Source organism: Galeopterus variegatus, unplaced genomic scaffold, assembly GCF_000696425.1.
Source record: "Galeopterus variegatus unplaced genomic scaffold, G_variegatus-3.0.2 Scaffold4487, whole genome shotgun sequence".
Lineage (NCBI taxonomy): Eukaryota > Metazoa > Chordata > Mammalia > Dermoptera > Cynocephalidae > Galeopterus > Galeopterus variegatus.
The window spans coordinates 138,074-153,425 of record NW_007730598.1 but is presented as its reverse complement, the minus strand read 5'-3'; the positions used below and the strand labels follow the sequence as shown (position 1 = coordinate 153,425).

General features: G+C 38.7%; 1 protein-coding gene across 1 annotated transcript in view; it reads left to right on the top strand.

Annotated features, from left to right (window-relative positions):
* The first annotated feature begins 5,111 nt into the window (after positions 1-5,111).
* LOC103603177 (lipoma HMGIC fusion partner-like) overlaps positions 5,112-15,352 on the top strand; it is a 94,538-nt gene continuing 84,297 nt past the window's right edge. The window contains exons 1-2 of the mRNA XM_008587662.1: positions 5,112-5,248; positions 13,297-13,448. Of these exons, the coding sequence (XP_008585884.1) occupies positions 5,112-5,248; positions 13,297-13,448 (289 nt within the window). The remainder of the gene's footprint in view (positions 5,249-13,296; positions 13,449-15,352) is intronic.

The window sequence follows — 15,352 nt, the reverse complement described above, 5'->3', positions numbered from 1 at the left end:
CAGTGAGGCAGTCATATGCTAAGAGCCAAGACAATGGGGAAAAAGCCTTGAAGGCATTTGAGAAGTCTTGGTGGGTGCCCCACCCATCATAGGCCCTGAGGGCATTTGAGAAGTTTGAGAGCGTGCCCCTCCCATCTTAAGAGGACTGAGTTGTCCTGGAGGGCAGACCTGAGGTGTCATTGCCCTAGGCAAACTGCTCCCTGCATCCCAGCCATTCTGGCTGGAGCAATCTTGCCTCAGCATCTCCGAAGAGCAAAAGCCGAAAACCTCAGTGGCGTTCATGTTGTGTTAAGTTTGCAGGCGAGCAGTATGTGAGAGCAGTGGAGGTGTGGCAGCCTCCACCTACATTTCAGAAGATGTATGAAAAAGGCTGGGGCACTCAAGTGGAGACCTGCTGCAGGGGTGGAGCCACTGCGGAGGTTATCTATGGAGCAATGTGGAGCAGAAAAGTGGGGTCAGAACCCCGATGGAGAGCCCCCACTGAGGAAATGTCTAGTGGAGCCAGGATGGCAGGATTGCCACCAGGATCCCAGAACTATGGGACTGCTGGCAGTGTGCAGTGCTGGCCTGGAAAAGCCTCACCCACCAGGCAGTTCAATGTTCTGCACTTGGAGGAGCTGTAGGAGCCAGGTTGTCCAAAGCTTTAGGGGTCCAGATGCCCCAGTGGGCTTAACGTTTGCCCTGTTTGGGTTTTGGATTTGTTTGGGGACTGTTTTTCCTTTCTGTTTCTCCCTTCTGGAATGGGAATGTGTACCCAATGTTCGTCCCACTGTATCTTGGAAGTAGATAAACTTGTTTTTGACTCTTTACGGGTTCACGGCTGGAAGGAGACTTTTGCTTTTGGTCTCAGATGAGACTTTGGACTTTGGACTTTTGAGTTGGTGCTGCAACAAGCTAAGACTTTTGGGACTGGGATGGAATGTGTAATGTGTGAATGTAAGGGTCATTTATCCTCGCTAAGGGAACGTCGCAGAAGGTTCTGACCATGTAGATTGTACAGCGAGGACCTTGAAGGGGTGGATTGTTGGGAAAATAGAATAGTTTGGTCAGGGCCCTTGCCTTGGATCCAGTTGGGTGTGGTTCAGCATCCTTTGTAAGCAAATGGTGTGTGTGGTTAGTGCGCATGTGCACCAATGTATCTTTTTAGTTTTGTTGGTATTCTTGTGTTCTTCAGAGTGAGAGAGAGACAGAGAAAGAAAGAGTAGCGAGAGAGAGAGAGAGAGAGAGAGAGAGAGAAGAGTTTTAGTGAAGCAGGTGGGCAGGCATCTGCCTCGGGGGTCCGCCCAGCGCAGCCATGCTTTCCAACCTATAGCTCCAAGGACCTTTTGGCCGGGTTACCTAGCTCATAGACCTGTGTGGAAGGGGTCCGGTGACCCAGCCTGGTGTGTGAAGGGTTTGTGACCCAGTTTGTGAACGGGCTTGAGGGGTCTGGGAGCTCTAGACCCAGCCCTAGGTCAACAATCAGCCCAGTCAGTGCAGGATTACCAGCAGGTAAAAGAGCCTGACAACTGGCGTGGTCACCTAGCTTTACTGCAGGGAAATGATATATATAGTGGTACCTCCTCTCTCAAATGAAAGGATTGGAGTTTTTTATTAATTCAGAGTTTTTCATGACCTTACCTTAGATAATTAACTATTGGATGCTTGGACCTTGACTTGTATAAATGTGGATATAAGCTTTGCTTTTTCTTGGGCCTGCCATGTCTTACAGGTTGTATTGAGTAAATTACTAAGCATCCCTTATGAACTTTTGGTTGAAATGCCTACTAATTTGCACAGATCAATTAATCATAGTATGAAAAGAGAAAATTTTGTAGATGCCCAAGGGATTAATTGCATAAAGTAAATTAAGAAGGGGAGGGATTAAGATATGTAAAGTTATACTATCTTTTTTTAAAAAAAGATCCTTTTATTCCACATTATTTCTGATAATTGCAGGATCTAGAGTAGTTGAGAAGTATGCTGATATGCTAACACCAGTTAGATTATTTTCAAACATGCTTTAAGCGATTTTTTGCACATCAACATCTTTGCTAAAACAAAGCACATCTTTCTGATGGTGTTTATGTTTCAGATTGTTGGAGCTTTTGTTGTTGCGTTGTCACAAATGATTATCCCTAAGTTCACATGATCATGTTTATAGCCTCAACTATAAAGGACCTTCAGGCTGTCTTGTCAGGCTGAGTTTTAAAATTCCAAGCTGAACTGTGAAGACATGACATTTAAGAAATGGGGAGATAAATAGGAGTATATAACTAGAAAAATGTTGCATCCAAAAAGGCTTACATTCCCATAGGAAAGAAAGTCTTGCTTCTATACTTAAAAGGATTGATATTGGAAGGTAGAACAGTCAATACCTTTCCCTCATTAGCTCTTTTTCATTCTTTCCTCCTCCCACCCTTTTTTCTCCTCTTCTCTAAGGTTTACGAATGGCAGACTGTCACTGGAAATCTGTTACAGGACTAAGCAGTTTCACCACTATGCAATTGAATGTACCCAGAAACAGCTGTTATTATTATTATGATTTTCCCGATGAACACTTTTCCACAAATAAAAGCTACTAGATGATATTCATAGTGTTGGAAGGTGGTTGGTTTGGGCAGGACTTGACATTTTAGGATCTGGCTTTCTAATCACTCTCCTTTCAAAATCTTAATTCCACTCTATTATTCTGTAGAAGTTTTCTATGTTTTTTTCTATAGCAACAAGCCGTGGATAAATAGAAGCATTTATGTAATTTGATTTATTAAGGTACTATTTTATACAGTAAAATTCACCCATATTAAGGGTTTGGCTTGACGAATTTTGGTAATGTCAATTGTTTAACCACCACCACTATCAAGATAAAGAAAAGTTCTCTTGTAAAAAATTTCCTCGTGCCCTTTTATGGTTGATCTTCTCCCTTTTCCACTGATCTGCTTTTTGTCATTATGATGTTACCTCTGTGCAGACATTAAATTTTCACTTCTCTTGGGTAAATGCCTAGCAATATGTGGCGCTATGGCAAATGTCGGAATCCTGCTGACATAGCCAATTGTAGAGCTACTAATCCTGTTCGTGAGGCCAATTGTAAAGCTAGGGCTGGGTCTGGAGCTCACAGGCCCCTCAAGCCCATTGTCCAGACTGGGTCACAAACCCTTCACATGCCAGGCTGGGTCCCAGGCCCCTCATACACCAGGCTGGGTCACCAGATCCCTTACACGCAGATCTATGAGCTAGGTAACTGGCAAACAGATCCTTGGAAGCCATAGGTTGGAAAGCATGGGCACTAGTGGCTGCGGTCACCCAGGGCAGCAGTCGGCCAAGGTGGTGGCACCACCAATGCACACTAACTACCCACACACAACTTGCTTACTGAACCACCTCCAACCAGCCCTGAGGCGAGGATAGCCTGATTAAATTATTCTATTTTCCCAACAAAATGGAATTGTGGGGTCATATGGTAAGTGTAGCTTTAATTTTAGAAGAAATTGCCTTATTGTTTTCCAAAGTTACTGCAATTTTTGCATTCTCATCAGCAGTGTATGAGAGTTCCACTTGTTCCACATCCTTTCCAGCACTCAGTATTTTTAACTATAGCCAGTCTAGTGGGTGTGTAGTGATGTCTCATTGTGGTTTTAATTTATATTTCCCTAATAACTAGTCATGTTGAACTTCTTTTCATATATTTATTACCTATCTGTGTACCTTAGTTTGTGAAGTCTCTGTGGAAATCTTTTGCTCATTTTTAATTGGATTGTTTGTCTTCTTGAATTGTAAGAGTTATTTATATATTCTGGATACAAGCTATTTTTTGGCCATATGTTTTGCAAATATTTTGTTCCCTGTCTATTGCTTGTACTTTTGTTTTCTTAACTGTATCTTTCAAATAGTAGCTTTTCCCTGTCTATTGCTTGTACTTTTGTTTTCTTAACTGTATCTTTCAAATAGTAGCTTTTTGTTTCAATGAAGTCCATTTTAGCAATTCTTTTAAAAATAATTTCTGCTTAAGAAATCTTTTTTGGGGGGCCGACCCTGTGGCTAACTCGGGAAAGTGCGGCGCTGGGAGCGCCAAGGCCACGGGTTCAGATCCTATATAGGGATGGCCGGTGTGCTCACTGGCTGAGCACGGTGTGGGCGATACCAAGTCAAGGGTTACGATCCCCTTACTGGTCACAAAAAAAAAAAAAAGAAATCTTTTTTAAAGAAATCTTTGCCTACCCAATGTCACAAATATTTTCTCCCATATTTTCTTCTAAAATTTTAGCTCTTACATTGAGATTTATAATTCATCTAGACTTAATTTTTGAATATGGTATGAGGTTCTTTTTTTTTTTTTTCCATATAGATATTCAGGTGATCCAGCACCGTTTGCTGAAAAGTCGATCTTTTCTCCCATTGAATTATCTGGCACGTTTGTCAAAAATCTATTAATATGGTGAATTACATTAATTGTCTTGCATTCCCAGAATAAAACCCACTGAATCATGATATATTGTCCTAATTATATATTATTGGATTCAATTTGTTAATATTTTATTAAGAATTTTTTGTGTCTACTGGTATTTGTGTATAATGGTCTTTAGTTCTTCTTCTTGTGATATCTTTGACTTATTTTAATGTCAAGGTACTACTCATCTTGTGAGTTGGGATGTGTGCCTCTTCCTCTATTTCTGACAGGGTTTCTTAGGATTGAGATTATTTCTATATTTGTTTTTGAAATACAGAGTTAAACCCAATGTCCGTGATATATGTACTTAGCATCGATATTCACATACTTCCCTGAACCCTTTACATCTCTGGGCTTCATCTAGAATTTTAGTCCAAATGTTGTCACGAATAATTTCCTTCAAGCAAGGAAATACACTGATCCCTTGACTTTTACCAATTAATCTGAAGTGAAAATTTGTATTTCTGCTATTTAGCTTCAGCCTTTTGCAGATTTGGGTGTAAAGTCAAATTTTTGAGTAGTCATTTTCTAAACAATCCATTGAAGTTTGGAAGAGTGAATATATTTATCTCCAAAGGGACTTGCTTTTCTACCAGTCTGCAAGTTCTCCCCAGGAGATTTGGCTCAGGTTGGTTAATAAACACTTTTATGAAACTGATCCTTGTCTAGATGTGAGTCCGCGATGGCTTTTGTGGTCAAGAAGCTTGTATCCTTCTCGTGCTCGCTGCTGGACTGCTTCTCTTTCCTTGTTAGCCACACTGAGCGATGCCTTCCAGCTTCTGTCACCTTCAGCCTCTTTCAGTCAAATCTCTGTGTCCTGTATTGTGATTAGGAGATGACAGTGTGGGTTTCAGAGGCATGTGTGCATATGCTTATACACAATATGGCTCATCAGAAATTTAATCAAATATTTGTGACTTTATTTTTCATATGTGTTCTATTCATTTAAATAACAGCGTAGGCCATGTGACTTGAATGTGGTTAGAATAAACAACTTATCCTTGTCTACCCTCTCACATGGTAATCTTATCTGCCACTGATGACTAGAGCAGATTAAGCAAATGTTCTGTAACATTTGATAAATACCTTACACTTACTGCAAGACATAACAAGAGATGTGAAAGCCTTGTTCCTTAGTGAAATAAAACTGGGTTATTATTCTCATAAACCATTCTCTTCCTTAGGCTTGTAAGCAGGAGTCATTGCTGCTGTGACAAGCATATCTTTTCTCTCCAGAACTAATGAAACACTTGGAAATTTAGAATGAAGATCATTATTTTTGACAAAATGGAAAATGGGATTCGTTACCCAAATAATTTAAGTATTTTTACATTACAAAACAAAGCCACACCTTATCCTCTTTTGGTGAGAGCAGAGTATGTCTTTATATTCAGTTATTTCAGAGCATGCTGTTGAAACTTCAACTTTTCTGCTTCTTGTATTCTTCAATGTCTAACCCAGATCACAGTTCTGGATAAGGGGCCTGCAGCTCCTTACCGGAGTATAGCTGCTCCAGGTGGAGTGCTCAGTGTACTCCTGTGCTCAGTAAATTTTATTAAATGATTTAGACATTAAACAACTGAAACCACTTGACTTTTTTTTAACAGAATCTCCAAAGTGACATTAATAAAAAGAAAAAAGTGAAAGACATTCTACAATAATAGAATAACAGCATTTATTTTTCCACGTGAGTTAAAATGTCAGCAATTATAAGCATTGTGACCAACTGGATGAAAATATTATATCTCCACTCTGAGTAATATCAGTGGGAAGCCAAAAGTGATGAAAATGTATAATAATAAAGTCATTCTATCTGCAAAAGGCAGCTATTTAAAGTATTAATGTTAATCAGGTGGTGCTAAAATGGAATTACAGAAAGAATTTAAGTACTGTACTTAAAATGAACATAACTCTTGCCCAGGCATCCCTTGATTACAACTCTTAAGGAAATGTTATAGAGAGAAGAAATAATAATATCATCAACTCAGAAGATCAGATGGTGTTGGATTATGTTTTAAAGTATTAACTACAGGTGTCCATAATATTAGCTTCATTTTTCTGGGTTCTTAACCCGTCCTGTAGAATTATAATAATTTACAACAGATGCAAATTAGAAGATTACACTGGTAGAGTTCTAACATTCCTTACATTTTCAGTTTTACATCAGTTCCTGATTATCTCCAGGGATGGAGGGAAGCTGGGTTAGAGCATTTAAAGCAGTAAGTCCAAAATCAATTGCATTTGCCTGGAAGATGCAGTTAGGGAGCTCAATTGAAGTACACCCAGGTAATCACTTGTAGACATTCAAACCCCTGGGCCTGACCTTGACTTTGGCCCTTTCCCACTGAAGACTTTGCAGTAGTCAGTCTGTCTGTTTTGTCCGACCCATACCCATGGTGTTGAATTAAAGAATGCACAAATGGACTTCTTCCCTAGGGAAGGCAAGAGACTCACTTCAGAACAGGTAGCCAGTGACGAGGTAGACGTAAAACATCTCATTACCACCGTGTGGATTTTCGCTTAGCTTCTTCTGGTATCCATTTTACTTCCTTTTTATTTTTTTTTTACAGCTGGCTGGTAGGGGGATCTGAACCTGTGACCTGGTGTTATGAGGTTGAGCTCTAACCGACTGAGCTAACCAGCCAGCCCTGGTTTGTACTCCTTAATGGGGTAATAACACTTGCCTTGCCAATGTCAAATATTTTAATGAAAATTAAGTGAGATCATTAACATAAGGTTTTCTTAAATTTAAGCACTATAAAAAACATGATACATAAAAGTTTTTATTTGCTTTTTGAGATAAAAGGTTCTGTATTTTTAGATGAAAGGCACTGTATGAGTTTAAATGCTCATCATGATATATTTCAAGGCTTGCTTAACAATAAAAATACCATAGATTCCTAAAACTGGTGTAGCTTAATTAATCTTTCTTAATTTGACTGATGCTGCCTTATTTTTTTGCACTCATATACATTCCATGATAGGTTTCTTATTTTATATGAATAAACTAGCCTTGTTTTAAGCCAGCACCACCACATCATCACTTAAATGTGAATCTTCAAGTCAAGCCAGTGAAAATATATTCTTTTCGGTAGAAGAATGACCCAACTCCCAGGTAAGGCCAATATCAGAATGGCCTTGTGTGTTCCTCTGCCTGGTGTGTATAGGGGAGCGAAATCAGCAGGCTTTTTATCCCAAGTGTCTCTAAAAAGCTTTTGAAAGATCAGGATTTATGACCCAACTCCCAGGTAAGGCCAATATCAGAATGGCCTTGTGTGTTCCTCTGCCTGGTGTATATAGGGGAGCGAAATCAGCAGGCTTTTTATCCCAAGTGTCCCTAAAAAGCTTTTGAAAGATCAGGATTCCAGGGAGACCTCTTTGCTCTCGGCATCTCGGTTTTCCCCAGGCTGCCTCGGGCTTGCTGTCTGTTTCCTTTCTGCAGGGTAGCAATGAGGTCAGCTCTCTGGGGGTAGGGAACTGGGACGGATGGATGAAGAATGACAGACAGTAGGGAAGAGCTGGGCACTACAAAGGGAAAGGAACTAGGATGTCCTGTCTTTTAGCTGAGTGCCTGTGTCAGTTAATACAATCAACGGACATGTCTGTTTCTAACTTATCCTACGTTTACGCATTGGCCGTTATGCCTGCCGCTCTTCCTTTACCTTGAATCACAGGCATCAACATCTTTCTTTTAAAAAATTGAAACATAAGTGATTGTACATATCTGTGGAATACCACATTGAATATCCATACCTGTGTGCAATATGTGATGCTCAAATGAGCATCTGTATTCTGTATGTTGAATAACATTACACAAGGCTTCAACATTTTAACTCCAATATTTGAGAGGGAGACTGAAAGAGGCTGCAGAGGGGGCACGTGTGTGAGACGTCCAGTGTCTAGACATCGTCCTAATGGTCCTTATCAAAGCCCTGCACCCCCACTCCAACAGACTTGTGAGAAGCACTGGGATTTGTAAAGAAATGGAGGAGCATCTCCCTACCGCTTGACCTTAGGTTTTAAGGCACTTGTGTAATATTGGCAATTGTGGTTTTACGTTTGCATTAACCAAAATGTGTAATACCCACCTCCCACTTTCTCTTCTCCAAGTTCAAGGCTATATTTCTGAATTCGGTGATTTGTATTAAAACCTGGGCTAAGTGGCTTAGTATGGGCAAACATTTCAGATATTTCAGATATTAAGTTCTGGTAGTACTAGAACTAAATATTTGACTATAATAGTAATCAGGACCTGCCGAAGATGGTTTTTTCAGTGCAAACCATTTGCCGTGTTGATTTTCTTTCTCTGTGAAGCGTGTTTGGACTGAACCGCAGGTATCCTGTGGATTGCTTCGCTTCCGCCTGCAGCTCGGTGGGGAGTGGGACCAGCTGGTGTAATGCTTTTGACCTCTTTTAAGGTCTCTGTTTTATACTCTTTTTTTTTTTTTAACTTGATGTTAGCTGTACATAACAAATTTTTCATAGAAAGCTTTTGTTCCTTTAATGTGCAGGGGGCCTCTTGGGGCTCCTTGAAGTACACAATCATTCAGTTCATGGCCCCTGTCCAAAAATATTTCTTAAGTCCATCTATTCTCAAAAGAGCAATACACACATGTACGTATATTTCCTGTAGTTTTACACTTCTGCTTTCTGTAGTTTTATTATTATGTTTAGATAGGATTTTTCTCCTCATATTTAACAGGATGGTTCAAATACACTTGAGTCTTTAGGAAAATTAGTGAAGGGTATAATTTGATAAAGCTTAAAAAAAACAAACAGGAAAAAAATATATTTGTCTTAACCCTAAATTATGGGATTTATTGGAAAGAGAATACTAGCAGTAGAAGCATATGTAGGTAGAATATACAAAGAATTAAATTATCATTATAATACTATGCTTGGTTATAAACAGCTTTTATGTACTTTCAAAATGTACTAATTTAATCTTCTGAGTAACATACATGTAAGTACACAACAAGCTCACTTAATAGTCTACAAATAGTGTGAGTATTTGGTATAGTGGCTTTTGTGAACAGTTCTCTGTGGCTACGTTGTGTAACAGGTTGAATACAAGCCAGTTGTTTCTCAGAAAAGATTATCAATGACTATAAATCCTGATCTTCTTAGATCAAAAGGTATATATCCAACTTGGAAAGAAATTTACTTATAATAAAATCATAATGCCAATTGATGTTAGGTTTTTCCATTGCTAATTACCCAATATCTTAGTCCCTGCAAAATAAAACAACAGCTGAGGGGTTTTTTAAAACTAGAAATATGAACAAACTTAATAATTTCTTCCATTGGCTCTGCAAACTATTCTTAACTACCTCTCCCCTCTTGCTAAATAAATAAACAGAGAAACAAAATGGAGCCCACGACTAGGAGAAAAACCTGGCAATTTCCACTTGAGCTCTGGCTCACATTTTCTGGGTGATCAGAAGAAGCCAGCAATTGTGTTTACATCCCAGCTATCTTCTGGGTAGTAGAAATAAAGTACTATACAATATTAGTGTGAGTTAGAATTAAACTCTTCATGGTAGATTTGTTGTAGTTGAGGATCCTAAATATGACCTTTCAGATGTCAGCCTTTTTTTCATAACTATGGTTTTCATTAGAATATTAATTATATTTTTCATTCCATGCCTGGGTCCCCACTATCCAGCTACTGTATGCTTATAATCTAATCTAATTTTATAATTGGGTTAAGTAAAATATAAAATGGAGAAGATGTACAAATCACAAAATGACTCAATGCTTTGAAATGTATATTAGCTAGAGCCACATGAAATGGCAGATATTTGACTGGTTTTGACCTACAAAAATGGCATTCACTTGGATCACACCTACCAAGACCCCAGTATTTAAGGTTTAAATCAAGAAGCTACCCATTGCATAATTCTGAGGGCACTGAGTGCAGATAAAATCAGCTTGAAGTTCTTAAGATCTAAGCATGTCTAGATAGATAGAAGATATACAGAAATAGAGATAGAGACAGATATGTGCATCTGTGTCTATATCTAGACAGATATCTCACACCCTCCCATGTGCATATATATAGATATTGTTTCGAACCTTTTAAATAGATAGCTTTCTAAAATGAATTAGTACTTTTATAACTTGTTGAAGTGACTAAACCAAAGTATGAACTTTTCTGAATGAATGAGAACATCAGGATGAACATCAGTTCTTCTGCCATGCCTGTCACACCATGATGCCAGTGGGACCTGCTGAGTTGTATTAGGTCTTATTGTTGTCTGCCCAGATTATGGTGCTTTTTAAGCTTCTGTCAGTTTTAACAGATTTTTTAATTTTCTTTACTATTGTTGCGCATCTTCTCTTGGCACTCAAAGAACTTGTAAAGTCCTAACCCACTTACATATGGCTTCTAACATTCTTTGGATTTAGAAAACAGGTCACCAAGCTCATAATATTTTTAGGTAAAATGTAAAAGCAAATAATCTGCAAAGTTGATGGTGTAAGAGTTTCTTCTCTAAGGCATAGTAAAGAAGAGTTTTATTGCTTGACTTTCGTGACTTGTTGGCTTCTAACATTCTTTGGATTTAGAAAACAGGTCACCAAGCTCATAATATTTTTAGGTAAGATGTAAAAGCAAATAATCTGCAAAGTTGATGGTGTAAGAGTTTCTTCTCTAAGGCATAGTAAAGAAGAGTTTTATTGCTTGACTTTCGTGACTTGGCTCATTGATTCTAGTTATGTACCAAATATAGGATATTGTCAGATAAATATTTGTGGATAAGTGAGATGTCACAATAAGGAACCAGCGATGGTAAATCCGATGCAAAGCTAGTGGAAATTACCAATTTATTCAATCATAGTTTGAAATTCCTTTTATTTCTTTTTCACATCAGAATCGTTGAACCCTTGACCATTGACCTTGGGTGGACTTGGCAATTGAGTCTCAGATATTGCAATCATTTTTAGGTTGCCACAATACCATTTAGCTTTTAGTGTAGCACCCAACAGTGTCTATAGTAGTGAAAACTTAGCTGCTTGGATAATTTGGCTCATTATCTGTGTATCTCTCTTATATTCTGTCCCGAAAACAAGTTCCATCATATAAATTAAAGGCAGGGCAGTGTATTCCATAAATTTAGGCTTATTCTTAATTCTAAACTTCGAAGTGAATGTTAAATATTTCAGTCAAAATATTTTTTAAATAACAAAATTGTAAATCAACTTTTGTAAATGGCATTGTAGAAAAATCTTAGTGATTGCAATCTTGAAAAAATGCTTTTTCTATCAACACTACTTTTTCATAATTCCTAACACCATGTTCATTTATGCTCTTGACCATGACATATTAGTATCCATTGATTATAACTCTAACACTTTAAAACTGTATAAATAAAAATGACTTTATTAATTTGTTTGATTTAGAATTAGGTGTTAATTTCTTTGGTTTTCCATTTAAGTACATTTCAAAGCTATATGTGTTTGGCGTATGTTTCAATATAACTGTAATAGAACATAGTAAGGAATATCACTGGTCATTTGGTTCAGAGTCCATTTCCAGTTGATCTGAATCTCTGTGTCTGTGGGAGGGAGAGACATGAAATGCAGTTGAAAAGCTTCCTCTCTCTGTGAGGTAACTAGCACTTCCCCTGGCTTTATTAAAGCTGCGAACTAGGAGTAAGTTTCCATTTTTGAGTCCACATAGTTGGGGCAGTTTGAGAAGGTATGACAGCACTGAGATTAGTTTCCCAGATCGGACGACTTTTAGTGCATCTGCTTACATTGCTTTGCCAACTTCCAATTGGCCAAGTTCCCCCCAAATTCCTTTCATTGCACATTTAATCCCATTAGTTTTTTTCCCCCTTTAAAAAAAACAGATCATTACTCTTATTTTCGTCCTGAAATAAACACATAAAGGAATTCATTATAGCCTTCCAGTAAATGGTTTCTGTTATAGGCATTTTAAATATTTCCAAATGATCTTGTTGGATTAACATCAGTAAATTAAAAGAGCATTTCATCTTTATGGATTTAGAGTTTTCTCATGAAAGATGGTTTGAACAACCAAAGACTCCATTAAAAAGAATTCTAGCCATGTGATTTCTCTTAATAAGCCTTTTCCATTTCTAAATCTAGAGCTGCTACTGGAAGTGATTGTAACAATTTTGTGTATTAAGTCATACATTGTTTACAGAAAATAAAAGTAGAGATATTAGAATGAATTATGAATTTCTATTGTGTCTAATGCCTGATTCTATTATTCATAATTGCATAATTTATCCACTGTGCCAATTCTTTAGGTAACATTGTTTTTTCCTCTTCAATGTACACTTCTCTATTTTGCACACTTCCCCATTTTTCTACTTGAATAAATGTGCGTAATGCAGTATAGGCAAAGCTCCTACACAGAAGTTGGTTGAGTTCCAAAAATGTATTTGTTTGGAACTCAGAATGTTATGTTACGATATTTAGGAAACAAGACCAGCAGACAAAAGTCTATTTACCTCACAATATACCCTGTATAACCGAGCTATCAAACTTAGTCATCTTTTTTTATAGTCATTTCTATAAAAAGTCCTGCTTTCAAATTAACTGCAACCAACAAATACACTCTCACTGAAACCCTATAGCTTTGAGATCTGTGGCTTCGCACTGCTCCTGAGAAGTGGCAGGAGACTCCCACAGTTCTGAACGTGTGATTGCTGCGGCTGGGCCTGGCTGCAATGAAGGAGAGCAGGAGTTTGGGAAAAGAGTGACTTGGATATTCTGGGTGAGGGAATTAGAATGAAGATAGGAGGACAACATGAAGGGGTCCGGACTGAAGGAGGAGGAACGGAAGGGCAGCCCCCAGTGGGTTCCCTTCTCTTTCCTCTCTGTTTTTCACTTTCCAGCCCTTTCAGAATTCTCAGTAGTTTAGGGAAGGTGGAGAAGAGCAACGGCCTAAGTACTGTGCTAGGTGTAGGAGGTATCTCCCTCTTCTTGCTTCCTTCTCTGGTCCTCTCCTGCCCTGCAAGAATCCAGCCCCTGGGTGACTTTGCATCAGGTGAGAAGTGGGTGGGTGAGACTGAGCCTTGTGTGCAGAATGTGCTCTGTGTTGTTGAAGAGCCCTGAAGTTTGGTAGCAATGGGTCAAGGGGAGGGGATTCCTCTGTCACGCTCTCTGAGTCTCTGCGCAGATCTTAACTGTTACATGTGTGGTGTGGCTTTTCATTTAGGACACACAATAACTTCCGTGGGGTACTCTCCAACTCAAAAATTTTAGGTCTGGTTTTACCTATGTGGTGGAGTTAAATGAGTCTGATAAAAATTGGTAGTTTGACCAGGATTCATTTAAAGACCCTGGTACCTTGGTTAGATATATAATTTTCAAAGCAGGAAAAAAAAAAAAAAAAAGACAGATGTAGCAAAGTATAGGCATTATTGCTACAAGAGAAAGTTTAAGAAAAAAAAGATTATAATTCTCCCTTATTATTTCATCTGTTTTGGGATACTCAGAGGGCCTGCACTGTACTAAATGGGGCACACTCAGAATCAGTGCATATTAATTTTGTGCTGCTATAAAGGGTCAGATCAGAGCTGTGGTTTGAAAGGATTTGCACTTTAATTTGTTCATTTAATAGTCTGTGGCTAATTAACTGACTTGGTTAGAATTCAGCCCTGGAGAGCTTGAGGTCAAAGGTTCAGTTTCCCTGTGGACCAGTTTATCTTCTCTGTTTCATGGTCATTGATTGTACTCCTAATCCCTATTCAGGTGACTTGCAAAGTTATGTTATTGGTTAGGGAGGACTGGGTGTGAACGAATAAAAGCGAAGCCTTTACCAGAGCTAAATTATCGCATGTAGTTGGCAGGTCAGAATGGCATGCTAGTTTTAATCATGACGTTTGCTGTTGGAGGGGACCTAAATAAAAATCTTGGCTTTGTCACTTTACCTGACTACTTTAGGCAAAATGTTTCACTTCTCTAAGTTTTGGTTTCTTTGTCTACAAAATGAGGTTGATATGAGCCTCACAGGAAGTTATGAAGATTATGAAGGTTATAACGCTAGCTGTTGTACACAGGATGGAGTATGAGCCTTGCTTACACTGGTCCAGCTCCATTGGGTATGCTTTCCCCCATGCTCAGGACCTCTTCTCACTCCTTGTGCGCTTTGTAGATGGTGTCTGTTTGACCCCTGCACCCATCCTAGTTCATGCAACTGCTGTCTCCAGCTATAGACCAGGAGAGCTTGCCTGCGAGGGCAATTTGTTTAATTATTTCATTTATTTAATATCACCTCTAAACTCACGATCCTTCTGAGTGGTGGGAGTTATATAGCCTAAGGAGAGGGTGGAAATCTCAGAAATGTACACAAAAGATAAGACTCTGCTGGAGCATATTGCATCCATGGGCTTCAAGTTTTATCCGAATCTCCATATTTCTTCCACTTTATCAGGGCCTTCCAGTTAGTTCAAGTCCTATAGTCATTTTGAAGTTTGTCTCCTGAGTAACTACTCTCCTCATCCCCTCATTTGTAAATTTGCTCATCCCCTAGGAGAGGGTTGGAAGTAGGAGGTGCCATGAGGAACACTTGGCATACAAATTATAAATAATATCAATAAAAATATGAGGAAATGATGCCTTTTAATACTTCTTCTAAGATTATTAGCTTTTTTTGTGTGTGAAGAGAAAAATGTAAATGTGATGCTAATTATAAAGATCCATCTGTTACACTTAAAGTACCATAGAAAAAACGCCTACATTTGAAGCTCTTCTGCAGTACTTTGCCATCTTTGAAGACCCACTTTGGAGAGGTTGTTTCCATTTCATACAAACTTTTTTTTTTTTTTTTGTCTTTTTTCGTGTCCGGCAACGGATCGCAACCCTCAGTGTTGCGCCCGTACCTCGCTCAGCCAGTGAGCGGGAACCGGTCTGTATGTGGGATCCGAACCCTCGGCGGGAGCGCCGCCG